General features: G+C 37.3%; 2 protein-coding genes across 3 annotated transcripts in view; one reads left to right on the plus strand and one right to left on the minus strand.

Moving 5' to 3' along the window:
* LOC128739189 (kinesin-like protein KIF3A) overlaps positions 1-20,487 on the minus strand; it is a 33,005-nt gene that overhangs the window by 10,536 nt on the left and 1,982 nt on the right. The gene's annotated exons all lie outside the window — the stretch shown is intronic.
* LOC128739190 (uncharacterized) lies at positions 634-15,866 on the plus strand. Of its 2 annotated transcripts, none has more exons than XM_053834623.1 (5): positions 634-800; positions 13,874-14,007; positions 14,927-15,087; positions 15,155-15,283; positions 15,353-15,866. In XM_053834623.1, exons 2-5 carry the CDS (start codon positions 13,891-13,893, stop codon positions 15,459-15,461), a joined length of 516 nt encoding a protein of 171 aa, XP_053690598.1. In that variant the 5' UTR covers positions 634-800; positions 13,874-13,890; the 3' UTR covers positions 15,462-15,866. The 2 variants fall into 2 exon arrangements, with proteins under 2 accessions (XP_053690598.1, XP_053690599.1); XM_053834624.1 differs by lacking the exon at positions 634-800 and adding an exon at positions 13,675-13,715.

The following is a 20,487-nucleotide window of genomic DNA, read 5'->3' on the forward strand; positions in this document are numbered from 1 at the left end:
ATAATTCGTTCGGTGCATTATCGATTAAGGACCGTCACCACTAAAGTAAACTAAAATAAAATAACTATGGGAAATTCAGATGTATTCAAGATTAAAAATCATTCAGTAATAATTGTTTGAAATCTTTTTTTAAAGTATTTCATTTTTATTTTTGAGGATCCCTTCTTATAAATTTGTGGATTTGGCAATTGCAATAGCATCAGCAACAAGAAACATAAAATAATCGGCCTATATTTTATCAAACCACTCTACAAGTTACTAAAAAACTGCAAACAACAGCTTTCGAGAATATATTGCGGTAACCTTTAGAATGAATAAAGAACACGTCAGCAGAATTTTTATTTCTTATCCATCTGCAACGGACTTAATTTTTGAACTAACATGATTTAAAAAACGCTTATCCTGCTACACTTCGCATCACCTAGGAGAATACACACTTGAAACCGCCAGATGAATCATAACGACAAAAATTCATTTCATAATCCAAAACTCAGCTGAGAAAATTCATTTGTTCACCGACGCACTACCTGCTACCCGCGACAATTCATGAGGGGAAGATTCAAGCGCGACCTCCCTCCATGTTCGCTTCCATCAGTCGTGAAGTTCAGTATTTTGAGCGCGTTCTTCGACAACGGTTGCATTCCTATTCCGATAGCATACATCAGCTTTGGGTACGTCGCGTGTTCAGTTGTTGGGCCTCCGAAATACATAACAAATATAGCGTGCGACAGCGTCTATCACGACCCGTAGCCACGGAACGATTGTTTGAATATTAATCTAAGCGAAACGACAATATTCAGGTTAGCATAAAAGAGCATAAAATTTGAGTCAACGATTAGACTAAACTTTCGCTATTTCGGTTACAACTGGGTGTGTCTTCCTTTCCGCAGATCGTAGTGTACAGCGAATTAATCAAAACACTTGTGATACAGTATTCTGCTCAAGGTTGACATTCCATTGATACTACGAAATTTACGGTGGAATTCCAATCAAATTTAACGCGCTGCAAAACGAGTGCAATCAGTGTTACAATTACAATTACACATTACAATTACACATTACACTAACAATTACAATTGTTAGTGAATACAAATAACATTGGAGGAGATTTCCAACTTATGTCAATGTAGATAGCTCGCAGTGTTGTGGAATGGTTACTACGTCGGAGTATCTGTGGACTGTGGTAAATGGGTGAAAGTGTATCGAACAATATGTTTAAAATCAATAGTTATAATTTAGTTCCAAGTGTATTTGGTGATAAAAAGTTAGTTTGTTCTGCCAGTTTGCGTAGCCTATTTTATGTAACACCTACATACATATCGAATCGTATTCTTGTGTTTATTGTTGTACGGCTTTTTTTCTCACAAACGCACGATTGACTTCAAAACAGGTTTTCGCTTCGTACGAGAGACGGCATACTCATTATGCTGCTGCCGTTCGTGACGATTCCATACTGAACACTTGTATATAAAACGAGCCAACATACATTTCTTTCTCCCTCGCAGAAGTCGCCGTGGCGTGCCATCGTAGCGTATGTGCTATCTCCTCTTACCCGCACGTGGTAATGAAAAATCCAAACAAACGGTTTGTAATATGGTTTTGATCTGCTGTTTCAACAGTTACACAGCATTTCTCAAGTCGTAGTTTCTGGAGACTCAGCCGTGCAACCACGCCTTTCTGGGTAAAAATTACACTTCCTACCCTTATGCGGTACTTTGTAAGACGTCGAACGATGCGAGATGCGGGCAGAAGGAAATCGTTGCCTTCAGGCCATATTTGTCGCCAATTTAATTTCACTTTCGTTGCATTAGTGCTACTATGGTCTACCACCCCGCCAGCCGCAAGAGAGGTAGCTAAGACCGAACGGTTTGCGGTTTAGATCCAAAGAAGTGAGTATCGATACGTACGGGGCACCAAATGTGGAAACCAGCTCTGTTGCAGCAACATCGACATAACTGGTCAGCCAACATGAGAATGAATTACTGTTTTGACTTGGTGTACCTAGGAAATGATGCATTTTCGAATGAATTAAGCGACGTGATTGAAGTAACTAGCATCATGTTAAGATATACAAGTCAATGGAGCTTAGTAGTGTGTTTATTGTGCATAAATTAATTGAATGGGTATTTGAGCAAACCCAATTTTTAGCAGGATAATATAAAACTACTGTTATTTTATGTTTTTTAAATTATGACTATATGATGAGCTGAGTGTTGGGCGTTTTAGAACATATTTTTATAACCGAGAGGAAATTTTCACTCACCTAATAAAGATTTTTATCAATTTTTGGCAATATGTTTAGTAAAATCTATGCTTTGAAAATGATACCCGTTATTTTGTAAAGGACAAGATGGCTTGCATTGATAGCTATGATTGAAAAAAGTCATATGGAGTTTTGTTGATGCCCTCCTGTGCAATCGGTGACTCATGCCAATGAACCGTAAATGTAAATAAAAACTATAATCTTCAAACATTATAAGTTAAAATCAATGCAACCCGCTGTTGCTTTAGAAATGCTGCTTCTGCTGGACACAATAGCCATTAACAAAGTATAATGAAATGAGTGGAATTTACTGAAACCGAATTTGAAAATATTTGTTAACGATTGCAACACCTGTTTTCAAAGTAATAAAATCAACGAGTTATGCTTCTTTCTAAAGTTATGCTGAGATTCCGTGGCACCGGAGCACACGTGGATAAGGTAAAAACTCGTCTTGCAGCATCGGGGTTGTTGCATTAAACTTGCCGTTGGGCTTCCAGCCGGTCCGCTTTTATGTAATGGTATATCAACGCAGCTCCGATGCTGAGGTGCTCGATATGCGTACCAAGTGAGTTTTCTCTAAAGTGCGCCGAACCACAAGTATTGAAGCTGGTATATTGTGTTAAATTTTAAACGAATATTACCCGCATTTCTATAAGGAATAACTTATCAATATCTCGATGAGGTATGATATCTCACTATGCTCTTAATAAGTTATTTTACATTTTTGTACTACCAAATGAATTACTGAATCAGCTTAGCAGCTACAAAGAATGACTTATAAATGCCTCAATGAGGTATAATACCTCAATTGACGTTCCGTGTAGCAAAAATATTTGATATTATTTAGACAATAACAAAACTAGTTATTATTTAAGTGCTTGTTGAACATTTTTAGCTATTATTTTAGCTATTTTACCTCTTATGTCAAGCTCATCAATATCATATTTAGATATGCAGTTATTCACCAAAAATATTTGGATCAGGTATTCTTCGGTGATTTTCTCCTTCTCGGGTATATAATGTTATGAATAAACAAGCTAAAATTACGTTGTGAGACTATCAACAGTTTTATACTTGAAATCTCTATGAGCTAGGTATAAAATACCACGCTAAGTCTACCTAAAGTGTGCGTTAGCACATTTAAAACTGACAAAAATCGTATGCAACATCAAAGTACATTCATCCAAAAATGTGTGAGTTTTCAATCTTTAACTCGACTCCACTCTATTTGGTCAGGGTCTAAGCAGGGTGATACATCTCTTTAGGACTGTGCGTTACGCGTAATGTAACTATTTTGGACATTTACGGCAAAATCAACTGCCCAAAGTACGCAAGTACACCTAATGCACTGTCCAAAATAGGTGGATCAGCCTATACAGTCTCAATTTTGGATCTCTATTCCCAACATTTGTGACCCTATACCGTCGATAACATGACCAACATTAGCTTCCTAGACATTCAACCAGGATTGGAATGCATGAACCTTCAATTCGATGCATCTCTTCAAGATGTGATTTAGCGGCGTTAACGGGACACCAAAGTTCAGCAATAAAAGAATGTGCAGCGAATTGATTTCTTCATTAGACGCTAAATAAAGCCTGAATTGGATTAGGTGAGTTGGTTGACTGCTAGCAACTGTGTCTGTGAGCTGATTGTAAACTTGTGGCATCATGTTAACATTGCAGTCTAAACACAGAGCAGTACAGACCGTATGAATCTTTAAAATTTCGTCAAATTTTGGATATAAAACCAAGTTATTGGATGCCTTTCGAAATTATAATTAAACGATTCCTATTGGTATTAAGCTTAGTGTCGAAAACGACGTCCAGATCGCTAACATATTCGACCTTATTGAGAACTTGGTCATCAACGTTATATTCACACAGTAGGTTTTGGACTGACAAATTGTTGACAATGCGATGGAATGTTATAATCTGACGTTTCGCAGTACTAACAATAAGCTAGGGGGCTCCATAGCCGCAAGGTTACCGAATCTGCCTTGACAAGCGAGTGGTCGTGGGTTCGAATCTTAGTAGAATCAAGCCATTCGATGTCAAATGACTTTAGCATGGGATTATTCTCAGGCCCCTCATTTACCCTTCCTTCATGCTGAATTCTATATATTTACACACTGAAGCCTCCTGAAAGTGCAAGAGTCCCTCCTATAGTTAGGTGTACTGGTCAGAGGAACGAAGGAGTCCTCGCCAGGGACAGCTATAATATGGGACAGTGCTGGCAGCGAGGAATAAGTGGGTAAAGTAGATCAAACTTTGAAGGAAGGTAGTAAACCCCAATACACACAAGCACGCATAAATTTAATAAGCATATCGCTCACTCAATAGCGATTATAGCAAAAAGAAATGTAGCGCAGGTCATACAGCAAACACCCGGGCAATATTACAATAGATCAACTATACTGGTCGCAGTAATGAGTCCACACATGGAAAAGAAAAACAATAAGCTAGTCCTTATCACACCAGTTAACCAAGGACCATATCTAGTAGCTTCTTCAGATTGAAACAGTATTCAATGGCCCATGAAAAATGTTCAGATCGTTCGCGTTCAATTTTCATTCATTGCCCCGAAGTTACGCCCCGTCAATAGTGTACAAAGAAAAATGCAATGGACCCATAATGCACCCTTGTGCTACCACAAAGAATTAAGCTCTTCGCGAAATGCTCGACCGTAAAGGCAGGAATTTAACCACTCAATAAAATGTTGTGATAAAAGTCGAGAAAGTTTCCGTTAAAACACACGATTTTCTATACGTCCAAATGCTGCCATCAATTTGCGAATGCGAAACGTCATTTGACAAGAAATCCTGAAGATTAGTGCAAACGAATCGGGCATAAATTCATGCTGATCGATAAATCTATTACTATCATTCGCGACTATGAAACTTCCCGATTTCTAATCAAAAGCTAATCAAAGATCAAAAAGAAACATTTTGTTTCATTCTTACAATTTTTCCATGCGCTCTCTAAAGGAGAAACTTTCGACTTCGTTCTGTTACTGAAAATTGCGGTAGGGGTAAAAGTAAAACAAAAAAATCTGTGTCAAAAAGCAATGGTACGGCAATTGAGTGTTGCCATAATTATCATTCGCCAGTGGAAATTGCTTCGATGTAACAACAGTGTTAACTGTTTGCTGCTCTTCAGTGAGTAGGTTGCACAATGTGCAGGTTGCTCATGCTGCCGTCTGTACTAAAAGAGAGCGAGGCTAAACCAAAACGGAAAACATGCATTAAAAACTGAGCAAAGTGCAAATGATGCACTTTGCAAATATTCTTGTTCTTTTTTATTTTGTCCGAGGAGGGATCTTGATTGATTCATGGACTAAACGTTTGCAGAAGTACGAACAGTTTGCATGACGCGGAAAGTGACGACAGTTTGCATGACGACAATTCCTTATATTGGGTCGAAAACATAAGATTGCTTTATAATAGTAGGAAAATTTGTTTGTTCGAATGATCTGTTAAATGCTACATACATTGTTGCAGGGGTCCCGTCCAAACCTCCAGAAATTTTTTGTGGCGTATACTATCGTATACTTGTAGTTGTTTCCATGTTATCAATCAGATCAAGCACACAGCTCGTTGTCGTCGTCAGCATAGAGCCGGGGCGGCTCATGCTGTTTCAAGCAATTCAATGTTGCGCTACTGGTCGCCAATTTTACAGGCGCCTCGGAAGTCGCAAATCGCTTTCGACCTAGTCGAGCCATCTTGCACGTTGGATCCCTCTATTCTTGGTACCAATGAAGTTGTTGAAGATGACCTTTTTTATCGCACTATTGTCCAGCATGCTTACGGTGTTCCCGGACAACCGTAGATTACCTTCTTTCGCCAGACTTACGATGGGAATCTCTCCAAGTAGTGTCTATAATTCGTAATTCATACGTCTCCGCCACTCTCCGCTTTCAATTTGTACTCTTCGAAACATCGTCCGCAGCTCCTTCCGCTCAAAGACGGCAAGGCCGCGTATGCCCTCCGTGACCACCGTCACAGATTCAAGTCCATAAAAAACTACGTTTTGCGAAGGGCAATGCAGGCCCGATTTCCCGCTTGAAGGTACCACTGGATATCCTTACTAGTGTTGTCGTCTGCGATCTGCGATCCCAAATACCACAAATACACATCTACCACTTCTAGTTAGGTCACGCGTATGTCTTCTTTATTTATTTATTCACATTATCAACAGGCTAAGTCTATGCCCAATTGATAGCAGAGTTGATTAAAATTGCCTTAAAACTACGTTTAATTGCTTCTCTGAACAAACGTCAAACCCTTTGGCAACTCCGTTGAATAATCGGAGAAGTCCAACTATACTACCGTAGGTCTCATAATCCGTTCGCCTGGCTGGAAATTGAAAAAATGCATGGCTTCGCAAAATTATTCGTCGGGCCTGTATCCGAATACTGCTTAGTAAAGCTGACTAGTGGTGCAAGCAGCAAGCACGTTAGAACGAAAATAGCAAGGACAACGTTGCGGTGGACAACTAGTGTTCAGTGTTCACGAGTTCGCAACGACTTGCGTAGGAGGGCACCGGAATGGGTTTCTCTATGGAAGGGGTCGAAAGGCAAAGCGCATAAATCTCCACTGTACAGCATCTATTTTACCAGCTCTATTGTAATAGTAAGGATTCTAAATTTGACAGCAATATTCGAAGATTGAACGGACCAATGAGTATTATAAGGACTTCAGACAGTAGATGTTGCTGAAATCCTTAGTGCTTCATGAAACGTAAGAAATCTTTGATACAGTTTGTTCTCCCAATCTTAAAAGCTTGCATTCGAATGTGATAAGGTTTTTCTTTCTTGTAAGTGTGATGACGACACACTTGCTTGGATTAACCTTCATACGATCTGTGCTACAATCTGCAAAACTGTTGAACTGCTGTTGAATCATGTGGGCATCAGTGATAGGACTAATCTGGCTGCAGATTTTTATATCATCGGTAAAAGACAAACGGGGAACCCTCAGTTTGATATTCACATCGTTGAAGTATATAAAGAATATCAATGGTCCGAGCCAACGAGGTACTAATGTAAACTGCTGATAGCTTTCCCACAGAAGCCTAACTTTGATATATTTGGCGGCCTAATAGACTTCGTTTTCAGCATGACATAGATTCGCTCCGGTGCACCGTCCCAAAGTTCCTGGCTATGATATCAAACTCATCCGCGAAGTTGGCTACCTTTGGCCTTTGACTACCTAGGAGTTGGCTACCTTTGGTGAAAATCGTGCCTTTCGTTTCGATACCCGCTCATCGGAACAGCCCCTTAAGGGCGACATTAAATAGCATGCAGGGTAAACCATCACCTTGTCTCAAAACGCGCCGCGTTTCACTCGCCACGACTCGAGTGTCCCCGAGATGCGCACGAAACACATCACTCGATCTAATGTAGCTCCTGATCAGTCGCGTCAGTTTGTTCAGAAATTCGTGTTCGTGCATTATTAGCCTTAGCTGACCTTGATCGACTGTATCGTAGCCCACAGGCGTTTCCGCACAAACTGAATATTTCTATATGAAATCCAGATCTGTAGTCTTAGCGTTTAGGATGTGTTTGTAGTCCTACGTCGAGCCGTGCTTAGTGTCACCAGCACAGACAGACTTATAAGCAAATTATACAGATTGTTTTAATTTTTACGTATTTCACATATAGTTTTGTGCTATACGATTGACAAATAAAATCAATGTGCCGGACACATATTTTGCATGAAAGTCACACATGCTGTTGAATTTGACACATGACTTTTATGTGAGCTTCTGAGCGGTTCTAAATGTTCATGTTTGGCACAAAGGATGTATCTGTAGTGCCGAAATTATTTCTGCCAAAAATATGTGTGAAATTTAATACATGTATCATTATAAAAGTCTGAAATTGTAATTGCTGAGTACCACAGATAAGTAAAATTTCAGTCGAAACAAAAAAAAGTTGTTTGGAAAATTTAATACCTGCTGTTTTATTACTGTCTTCACAACGATTTATTTCAATTGCAGTGAAACTACCATTCGAGACAAACACTGAAGCACAACCTAATGCACAACGCGCATCAAAGTTTACGTCCTTAAGAGTGCATACATGTAGCAAACCAGAATGCAAATAAAAACACATCTCATGTATGGTAGCTTGGCTGGTTGTTCGCATCAAACGATGAATGGATACAAATATGTATGAACCTTATGTACGGCGCGCGTATAACTAATACAGGTTTCGTTTCATATGGTGTTGGCTCGAATGGCGCAAATAACACTCATGATACTGTTATTGGAAAAGAAATAATTTAACGATTCCTATCAGACCGAAGAAGAATCAAAACAAAATATCCGTTAATAGCATAAAACACGAACATCAGAAGGAAGCTATTTATTTTTGGCATTCAAAAATCTATGTGTTTAAGCGTTGCAATGCAATCGTGTTATTTGTTTGGGTTCAGGTACCCTTTTGCGGGCATTATTATTACATATGACATTATTCATAGTTAGAGGAGACGCCATTCATATGTAGGTATACAACACTACATTGCGATGTAAACAAAACAAACAAATAGGTTGTGCGGTGTACGGTCACGTTGTGGGAAAACAGGATACGAGTTACAAGAGGGTACGGTTTTAAATTTCATTACAGTGTTTTTTGCGATGCGTCACATTGGCATGTACGTGAATAGTTCATCCTATTATGAAAGACGAAACAAGTAGCGCCTAATAGCTTGACTAACTTGTTTAGTTGTATGTATAGTTTAATAGATTTAATCACGATCGGGCAAAAACTTGGGAACAGTCATTATGTTTTACCCGATGCGTAATATGAGACGAAAAGAATTATCACAATCTGTTCGACAACGATGTTACAGAAATATTATACAGTGAGTGTATATTAAATATCTCGATGAGTGCCTTTTATTGAACTTCACACGTGATCGCTATTAAGGTGAAAATCAAATTTACTGCCGCACTTCAGTAATGCTCAAGGTTTGTGTACGTCCCGTTATTCCACAGGTTGAAAAATAAAGCGTCCGAGCATAAACACTATGCTAAAAGGGAAACCCAGTACCACGCCCCACCAAGCACGAAACAATGTTATTAACGTACCACGCCTTTGCTAGACGACAAAGTGAAATGTTGAATGGGTAATGAACTTTTAAATTGGTTCATCGTGGCAGCATGTGGACTCTGTCGTCGTGCATAAGATTACAAAGTATGTTCCGTTTGGAGACAAGTAGGTACGTTACCTGCTATCGAGAGGCTCCGGAAATGGCGCGACAAAAAGTAATAGCCTTTTTACTTACATTCAGGGAAGTCATGGCCAGACGTCTGATCATAATAACCGATGAATTAGAGACAATATTTACAATTGCACTTTTATGCGTTATTCGTACATAATTAATTATTCAATAACATCAATTGATGTTATAATATGTTTTATCAGGCAGAAGTATTCAGTATTTGTTTTCCTTTTTATTTTATGCTGTTCATTAGTCACAGCAGATCAGGAACAGTTGTGGACTAGTGATTGAGTATCATAGAATGTAAAGACTCTAGCGACCAAAGTTAATCATAAAAACCGCTATAAGAATAAAATTGAAATGATTACTTGGGACACCAATATTGCAATAACTCGCAGTTTGCAGTAAACCATAGCTAAACCAGAAGCCAACACGCAGGGGTACAGTTTCGAATAAATTCTTAAACTGTATCTATATAATCGGGGAATGGAAAAGGATGATTACGCTATTTTCTTTAATGGTTTACTTTCAGGACATCAAATTCGTATAAATTCAATGTCCAAATGATAAAATTGATCGAAAGGAAGAGATAGTTTGACACTTTTACAAAATTATTTACTTTCAGGATATTAAGATTGGTCTAGGTGCTTGACGCAATAATGGAAGAATCTAATACAGTGCACTCTCGTAAAAACCTATAACAGAGATCTCGTAAGCAGTTTACAGTCTTCTTTGAATATCGATAAGTTCTTCTCAACAGTATTGCGAGCACCCTGCAAGGTTTTCTTGAAATTTCGAACGATATGCAATTATCTCCGTTGCGAACCACTGCTTCAGGCTTGCTGAATGGTACAGTAAGATTGATGACGATTCGGTACAAGACTGTAAACATAAACGGACCATTCGGTCAATTCTATCCCTTTGAGCTACATTCGCACTTTCCAACCACTGATGTCCACACAATTTTAATGAAAAAAAAAACCCACTTGATATACAATGCTTTTCTCATAAGACGTCATTGAAAAGGTCATACAAATCACGAAAGTAGTTTTCCGATGAGCACTCCAATTGGTCACGTGTGCGTCATCTTCAATTGCTCCATGGGGTTTATTTTACAATTTTCAAGACTTATACTTCGCAATATGTCAAATTCACTTTCAACTCTTTGCATTTCCAATTAACATTCGCTCTATCCATTGATACTTGCAGAATTTTAGCCAGAGGCAGGTTTCTAATTCCAATTTAGAATGCATTAAAAAGACGATCTGTACGAGATCGTTCATGAAAATTTTACGACATATATCGGGTCACCATTATGTGCTACGGACCGTTAATGTTAATCAGTTGTTGCTTAGAAATTTTATTCAACGATACGTCAAATTCGTACACGAAAACGCTGCATTTTGTAACATTTCCATTAAATCAGCTTTGAAAATAGGAGCAATACCATACAAAATGTTGTATAATTTGATCTCTTTTCATCAGATTTGAATTGCTTAGATTATTTTGTGTAAGCTGTCGAAGCTAAGGAGCACAACATACTTTGAACGGATGCAAAGGTCCAACCTTTCGCCATACTTTTAGCCTGTGACAGATTTGAAAAACGTTCAAAGCCGGTTAAAAATTTAAACTACGGAATTATTCCGAAACATATGTTTTTGTGTCAGCTAAAAAATAACGAACAAAATTTGAGAAACTGATGCGGTGTAAACGCAAACGCAGTGTGAATTTAGATGAGGATTGCCAGTCTGTTAAGAAATAACCAAGTTATAAGGGTGCAAAATTTGCATGGTTTTCCATTGATCACGCGTTGTATTCTAAGACGAATCGTAAAATAATTGGGCTTGTATTAAAATCATAAAGCAAGACGATCGATGTTAAGGGTAAGTCGCTTAGAACACTCTATTCACATTACTCATTCTAGTTTTGCTCAGGCGCTGTCTCGACAAACCTTTGAAAAGTGCCCAGCAACCAAATGTAAACAAACCGAACGAAAGATGCTTTTTTGCTGAAGTAGCTGAAGGAAAACAAACGCTTACGAGGTTTGTTTACGTTTGACTGATTGGCCCTTGACAAATGTTTCTTCAGTTTTGACCTAAAGTCCTATAATACAAAAAACGGAAATCTGATATTCCATAATTTCAACAATACTACCATACTATTATATTCTTTGATTTGAAAATTTACATACTTGACAACAAAAACAAAAGTGATTGCAACAATGAACAATGCAACATATAAATTTTGGGGTAAAAATATAATACTTCCGTCGCCCTGGATGGAAACTGGATTAATCACTGTGGCGGTTCATAAAGATTGAAACTTATACCTTGCGTACATAATTACAACATGTTGCCCTTTCCGCAAGTGTTTAGGAGGCCGTTATTGCAACTAACGGATATTGAACCGATAAATTTTAATTATGGTTAAATAACTTGTTTATATATTTAAAAGCTAACTTGTTTATGTTTATGGCTTACAATTTTTTATACGTGATTTCCGATTTATCAATATATTATTGGTATATTGAATGATCTATAAACCCAATATCACAAACAAACAATAAAAAAATGGAATTAAAAAAAAAACGTCGGTAATAAACAACTAGACTCCATCATTAAATTGAATAAAACCTATGTGGATCAGGTGAAGTTACAAAATTAATATCAATCATTGGTGAATCATCGAACAGAATTGAAAAGTTACTGTATACGATTCAACTCCCGGTTTCCCACATTAGTTACCGCAGAGGAACCTTGATTCGTTTACAAACACGCCATCCAGGTACATATAACGGAGTGGTGGGAGGGAGCAACCGGCGTTGCTATGACCTTCTGCGAGGTGGCTGACGAACTAACGTGACTCGGACAGTACCGCGGGTCGAGAATTGAATGAAACAGGTGTACAGTTCGATTCATTTCGAATCTCCGCTACAATCAACACACATGCTGAAGGGATTTGCACGAGCCTACGGCGCGGCGGTGCAATAAATCTTACATTAGATAATCGACCTAACGAGCCGACGGACGGTGGCGCGGCGGCAATCGACCAGCGCAGCATTAAAAACCGGTTCTCACGGTTTACGCGACTGCTACTGTTAACGAGAGATGGTCAGTGAGTTCGATTCGGTAGGCTAAATTCCTAAGGAACTTGACCTTCTGTTTGACCGGAATTTGGAGTGCATTTGATTGAAACTCTTGACACTATCAATTCGATTATTTGTAGGTTGTCGATCTTGCGATGTCAACGAAAATTTCCGCATGAATAGTAAACAGAAGAAATAAACGCAAAAGCGAGAAAACTAACGCGTAAATTTGATAATAATTGATTGCAATGGAGCAAAAAAATCCCAAACCACAAACCGTTTGTTTTTCCGGCAACAGTTAGAAAGTGTTCAACGACTGTCACTGCACTGTACTGTCGTGAGTTTGCTGGTATATTTATGTACAAATATACACAAGGTGGTTACTCTGAAATAACAAACAAATTTCTCTACTATAGATTGTCTGTTGGCTAGACAACGAACTCCCTTACCACCTTCGAGTTGAAGATAGGTGCGATCAAAGAGGTACATAAGTTTCAGTTACGGTTCATCATGGAAGAAAATTCATGAATATAATTCGGCTCTACTATTTTTATAAACTTCAACAAAACCATAAGCGATCCACATAACTTCTCAAACTATGCCTTGAATACGCTGCTGGCTATAACTATAATCGTGACTTACATGTTAATGCCTTGTTTATCAGACTACAACTCAGAGCGAAGCCCACTAAATGATATTCTATTATTTTTCTAGGTTATAAATACGCATTCACTTGAACAGCAATGAATATAGGTACTTAGCCAGATTAGTTTTCTCTTTCACAACAAAAGAAACTTATTTGCTCGAACAGAAGGAAAAATACATAAGGGAATTAGAGACATTTTTTGGAATTTACAACTTATAGGTGTTAATAAGCACTGGTCGAGCGTCGAAATTCACGTTACGTCATTTATATTCCCGTGTGTATACGTTTCCGACAGCACCACAACTAGAATTCACGAAATTACTTAATCTAATAAGCCAGCCGTTGGCACACGACTAAGCTAGACGCAATGAGTCACTGTTGCCCACCCAGGAAGACCACAAGTCAAAATTGCTTTACCACAATTACAGTGAACAATACAGTAAACGAATGTCACCGAAATGTTAGCACGATCTAACGCAATCACCACTAATCTACGGTAATCACTGCAATTAGCATCGCGGAAGCAAAATGACAACTCAGTATTACTACTCAAACAATGCATGCAGAGTTTATGCCCACGCTTACGCATAATTCGAACATAATGAATTGTTGTTTTTCTTTTTTTTTTCGCATTACTGATGACATTTTAAACAGAAATCTCCCGCTTAACGATGGCCAGTACGGAACAGGGCGGAACTGATCAAACAGACCGAGGACTACGGAAGGATTACTTCAACAGCAGTGGCGCGGGGAAATTCATACCTCCAGTTTTTAAGTTGTTGGAATTGGTAAGTACTAATCAAGTAACACAGGAATTTACCAAGAAATGCCTTAAATTGAAAAACACCTCACGGCCATCGAACACGTTTTAAAAATAGCGATCTTCCATCCGTTACTCAATATGTGCTAAACACATGCATTTTCAGTCCATCACATGGCATCGATGAGTCAGCCTCCGAAATGAATCACCCAAGACAGTAATGTAATAGTATATTCTAGATTGATCACTCAGTGCTCATTACTGTATTACAGCAGAAGCATTCAATAATTAACAAGTCGATTGTTTCGTTCTCCCGTCAGATTCTCTTCTCAGCAACGCAAAACGTATTGCACTGAAAATGCATGATATAGGTACAAAATCTGTGAACTCCGTGGAATTATACAACACACACTCACGAGCTCATTTGTTTCAAGATGCTCATTGCATTCTTGTTCTAGCGCATCTTGTTTAGGTTTTGTATCTACGTTTAGGTTCAAACCAACTTAAATCACTCTAGTAGTATAATCGCTGTTATTTGCATTGCAACTGATAATTTTATTAATAACAAGTTCTTCAGATGGTCTATAAAAATCTATAAGACCATTAAGCCAGCATTTTAATTTTTATGTTGCATAAGTTCTGCGGCTTCTCAATATTTCACAAACGGCTTAAATCAAACCACTGAATAGTCAATTTCGTGTTGTATAATATTAATTATTATCAATGAACACCACACCAATTGGTGTAATTAAAATCGTAATTGGTAATGTGTGGTTTGATGAAGTGAATAAATAAACTTTATTCTAGACAGTTCGAAAAGCCCATCAACGACAACTTAGACTGTACTGAGGTGTGCAATTATCGGCCGCCGGCAACAACAGCGGGTTTTGTGTCTTGACGACCGACAGTAAGAATAATCTTTTTTTTTGCTTTCTGCGTCATTTAAGGCCGTGGCCATCATCTGCATTGGACTGATCGACGATCCAGCTAATAATTCTCGATTTCGTGTATTTATGTCAGCACGCACAACTGCTCTTGCCTATTCTACCTTCGTGTCATTTCTGATATTCTCAGTGGTTTACCTGTTCGGAAAAGTGCTTCGAGAGAAGTAAGCTCCCACTAAATATCAAATGATTTTTTTTTTAATTTAATTTTGGCTATTTGATCTAACCCAGTGTTCCATGGAAGCTGCAGTCTCTACTGAACTTAACAGCATTTATCATGTACCTTGCTACAGCCGCCTGCATTTTGAGTGATTGGTCGGAAACGAAAAATAGAAACTATTGGCCACCAAACACACAACGGTGAGTTGCTGATTTAACTTCGAAGTCTAATGAATTAGCTTATTACATACTAACACTTTTTTTTTGTAGAATGGATTTTCAGTGTGGTGCTGGAGCGGTGGCAATTGTCGGAGCGTTACTGTATCTCGTTGATCTGGTTGTTACCGTGCGACTTGGTATTAAGGGCGACATCGAATAATACTGCGGCACGCTGCTGCAGGCTACTCGGTTGTAAATATTTTTTCAAAAGCATGATGCACAATAAGATCCCTGTACCAGATGTCCTTTGAAGCATTCCGTCCATTTTTTAAGATTTTACAAATTTTTCAACGCAAGGAACTTTACATCTATGGACCAAAAAGTAGCATTAAGGACAAATTATTATTATGTTGTTTTCCAGAATGTTTTCTTTTAAATTATTGTTGTTGCAATTACTAACCCTAAAGCACAGGAAGCAATATACATCGAACATCTACATCGTAAGAACGCAGAATCTCCAAAAGTGCATATTTGAAAAATCGAAGCCATATTATTGACTTAGCATTAAAAGTAATGTACAAAATGCACGGTTGAATATGACCATTGAAAGCGTCGTCGTAAATAAATGAACTTTTAAAAATGTTTTACCCCAGTTTTTTCATAAGATTAAAATTTTCCCTAGCGAAAAGATGTGTTTCATTTGCAATCAATTAATTAATTTAATTTTCTCTTTATTTTTTTTTGAGTTTCAATGCAATGGAACAGAACAGGTGCAATCAAATTGAGGAATACGGAAGGAAGAAGATAGTATTTTATATTGAAATGTGGAACACAACCTGCTAATTTTTTCTTCAATTAATATTCAACATTCTAACATGTCTATTTTGTTGTTTTTAAGTCCAATCCGAGTAGTTATCATCTATCCGGAACGAATTTAAAATCGATGGAAATACACCATCGGAAAACTTACATTGAACGTTCATCAACTGGCATAATATTTGCTGCTTGGTCGGACGAATTTGTCCGAATCAAACTAGAGCGATGGAGCAAATGAAGCAGCCATCACATACAGGGATGCCACATATAATTCTGTGTTTTTTGTTGGAAAAATCTGGCCATCTGTACAGCGAGGAAAAATATCTGTGCAAAAATCTGTACAATGTAAAACAATGAGAGTGAAAGAGACGGAGAGTCATTTTGCTGACTATTTCCGTCTCTTTCACTCTCATATAAAAGCTCAAAAATCTGTTAAATCTGTGTAATTGGCGAAAATCTGTATTCTGTGCATACAGATTCTGTACAGGCGATTTCTTTCAAATATCTGTTAAACACAGAATAATCTGTGCATGTGGTAACCCTGATCACATATTGGGAAATCATTATTCACTTTTCGAATTACTGTATTGTATTGTCTTATACACTTCATTTTTGAATGTATTCTAGCAGCCAGAGATGGACACCACTAACCGAAATTTTAGTTTCGCTAATAGCTAATTCAAAACGTTAGCTTCGATAACCGCTAACCGCTAAATTAACCAAAAATTTAGCGGAAGCTAACGCCAACCGCTAAATTTGTTAGCAGCTAAGATTTGGCAATACTTAGTTAGCGTTAATTGCGGCAAAACAAGAATATTTTCGCAGCAAATGCCTTAAAAAAATATTACGAATTATTTCCGTGAAAAATATTGCAGGCATTCACAAAACAAAGTTTAAAGCACATTACCCTTTACTAAAATAGCACATTAAAAAGGGCAAACAAAGTACTTCAAAATATTTTCATGTGGCAGGACATAGTTTTTTGATTTTTCATTGGAGTTTGGATCATCGAGAAAAATTTTGTGAAACATTTTCCAAATATTATTTTTCTGAATTACTAAAAAAGTTACTAGCATTTTCATTAAAAAATATTTGCTTTACTATATGCTTGGTTCCTGAGTACTGAATTTTCAAAGTAGTAGGGTAATAAAATTTCAAGTTTTTAGTAAGAATATAGTGAAATCAGAAAGTATATTTAATACATGCATTAACGCACAAGCGTTCTTAATCTCTTAAAAATTCTTGAAAACTTCCATAAAGTATGGTATAGATTTTAGTAGTTTGTTTTGAACTTTTCCTCAGCAATAGAATGTTTTGTGAAAAACTGTTTTGTAGGTAATAATTTTTATGGTTGTTGAAAAATCTTTATTACAGTGATGCTTAACCCAGGACTTGAGATGAATTTTTGAAATAAGTGATGCCGAGTGTAAGTAATGTCTTGAGTCTGCGTACAAAAGTTTGAAACCCTCGACCTGAACTTGATAATATGATAGTAAAATTAAAAAATTTTCATATTTCTCAACAATTTTCCTCTTACAAAATAAGTTAGCGGTACATAAATTTAGCGAAAGCTAACAAAAACGCTAACAGTTATTAGCGAAAAAGCTAGTCCTAACGAAAATGTTAGCCCACTTCTGCTAACAGCATATCCATACAATCACCAACAGTAGTGGGATTGCTGTGTACTTTTCCAATACGGTTTACTTTCAGGACATCATTTTGTTCTAGGCTCAGACGGAAAAAGTGAAAAATTTTCTCCATAAAATGCCTATAATCAAAATTACAATAAAAGGACGTGTGTCTAATTATTGTCCATGTCTGGGCAGCTAGTCGATTGTCGAAGAGCAGTTTCTCGCACATTGGAGTTGATTTCTGCAAAAAAGAGTTGGCAAGGTTACAAGCGGTACATCGGAGAATAAAGGTAGAAAATGCATTAAATAAATATCTGCAATTGAAGATTCCAATTGAGAACGGCCCTCGTTAGAATCAATTTCTGCGAGATTAAGTGCAATGCGATTAAAAGAAACGACTGATTGGAAATGATTTTTAGCAATGGAGAAGACTATGCAACCTCAGGAGAGAGAACTTTGCCAAGATGCTTCAGATACTGACGAAATTTAAATTTTTTAATTCTGTTAGGCAAAACATTGCTTTCGTTGAAATTTCTGCGTATTTTAACTGTCAGTAGCTTCTCACATAAAACGTTATACAGTAAAGTCCGGCTGCTTGTTTGACTTTTGACGGACTTCAACCAAACTCCAACTTCTCCGGAACTTGGTCAAAGACAAGCTTTGCAAACATCATACAGTATGCGAGCATATTCTCGGAGATGTTTATAGACAATAAATATTTATCAGGCCAAAAACGATTTCAATTGGATTGAAGAATGGACAACAAGGTGGAAGAGAAATTGGTATTATGTTTATGCCTATCGAACGAAGAGAGCGAATTATGTTGTGATCAGAGTGGAACTTGGCGCCATCTATTTTGCCACACATAATAGAACCCTGGATATTGTTGTACACACATATTATGCGAAGCGTATTTTTTGCAACAATCCAAAATGTATGCTGGTAAAAATAACATTCGTTCAAAAACTTCACAATTCGGTCCATTTATACCCAAGAAACACAGAAAAGACACCCGCAGTTTTCTACAAAATTATCCACAAACGATAACATTTTTTCCAACTCTATATTCTTTTTTGTCAGCATTTTGCGGTTGCCAATGGCTACTTCGTTAAAGAAAACGAGATTATAAATATTCCAAAGGATTGACAGCATTTCCTTCACAAACCTGATGATTTGATCATCACAAATCTGTAAGGCTCGTCTTTCGATGAATTTCCATGATAATGCTGCTTCATAAGGATCACACAAATAGACGAAATATTGATGGTTTTGAATTTCTACTTTGCCTCATCGTAAAAATATACACGCTCTCTTTGATATAATTCGACTATCCAGCAACGCATTTACGTTTATATACTTGCCGGCGAAGTTTGCGAGAATAAAATCGATTTTTCTCGTACTTAAATATCCATTCGTAGATAGTGAAATATTCCTCACTGCAAATGTTTGCTAAGTCTTTACTTAATATACTTAAGAAATAGCGCCCATACAAAGCATGGTATACTGTATTAGGGTTTGCAAGTTTAGGGTGTTGAGTATGCCGCTGATGAAAATGTTTTTCATATCTCAGTAAATATCCAAAAATCCCAAAAATTTCAAGATAAGTCATGTTAGTGAAAAGACATAACTTTTTTTGTGCGAGTTAATGGGCTGCAGCGTATTGCTTATTGGGTCCCGGCCCGACTTGCGAGTTAACCAAGCAAAATAAACCGGCCGAACTAGCCTATGGTGGTCGATTGAACGCCGTTCCACGGACCAAGAGGATTTAAGTTGCCCAAATTAAGCTCGAGATTAATGTCGATGAATTGTCTTGTCGTGGTCATCGAATTCAGTCGTCTCTTCACTCTTGTCCTATAAAATTAAAAAAAAAACCGCCGTATTTCGAAATATGTAGTAAAAAACCGCGGTAATTCAAAAATCGTCATAGAATAGACCGTTTCAATTCAAAAATCGACGCAAGAAAACCGCGTTAATTCAAAGTCATCGAAGAAACCGCTCAAATTTAAAAATCGCTGAAAAACCACGTTAATTCGAAAAATGATGTGAATTAAATGTCAAAAAGCACCATAAAAAACCGCGGTAATTCAAAAATTGTCTTAAAAAACCACGTCAATTCAAAAATCGTAAAAAACGTGTAAAACGAGACTTGAGTATATGTAAGCACTGGTTGTATGAGATTAACCTGGATATTCGAAAATTTTCTTGTAAAACCAGTGATTATAAAAATTAAGATCAAAAATACTAACCAACCATATATTGTTAATTTATATCGAAAAATATTATGCACACTCGATATTTATGGCGAAAACCTCGTGACAAACTTGAATTTATTATACCTGAAAATAAAAATGCTGCGAAGACAATAGAACATTTTGTATGACAAGCGACACGGTAACGTGCTGATATTGATATTGCGCTTTCCCGTGCCCGCTTTGACAATCCACAGATAACCCCACGAGAAAGCAATATCAATATCAGCAATGTTGTTAGTTCGTAAAATGGTCTATTGAAAACTTTATAGCAATAAAACTGTTTATAACTGTTCAAACGCGGTTTAACCCTCCAACGGGCAACATCGTAAAAACGATGCGATCAAGCAAATGACTACTTTATCATGAAAGTACACTCAAAAGAAGCTTGAGTGTTGATTTTCATGGAAAAATATGTATCTAAAGGACCGCCAGGTAGTCCAGTTTCTCTATTTCGTTTTTCATGCCTAACGCTCTACTCAAATATTGTTTCAGTTCAAATATATCACAAAATTGAAATAAGTCATGTAAATTACTTATGGAAAAAATT

Source organism: Sabethes cyaneus, chromosome 3 (assembly GCF_943734655.1).
Source record: "Sabethes cyaneus chromosome 3, idSabCyanKW18_F2, whole genome shotgun sequence".
Lineage (NCBI taxonomy): Eukaryota > Metazoa > Arthropoda > Insecta > Diptera > Culicidae > Sabethes > Sabethes cyaneus.

Excerpts from the sequence above, each read along its gene's own strand:
- LOC128739190 (XM_053834623.1), top strand. The coding sequence starts at position 13,891 with ATGGCCAGTACGGAACAGGGCGGAACTGATCAAACAGACCGAGGACTA. Across the intron at positions 14,008-14,926 it reads TTTTTAAGTTGTTGGAATTG|GCCGTGGCCATCATCTGCAT; the intron begins GTAAGTACTAAT and ends GCGTCATTTAAG. Across the intron at positions 15,088-15,154 it reads GGAAAAGTGCTTCGAGAGAA|TGTTCCATGGAAGCTGCAGT; the intron begins GTAAGCTCCCAC and ends GATCTAACCCAG.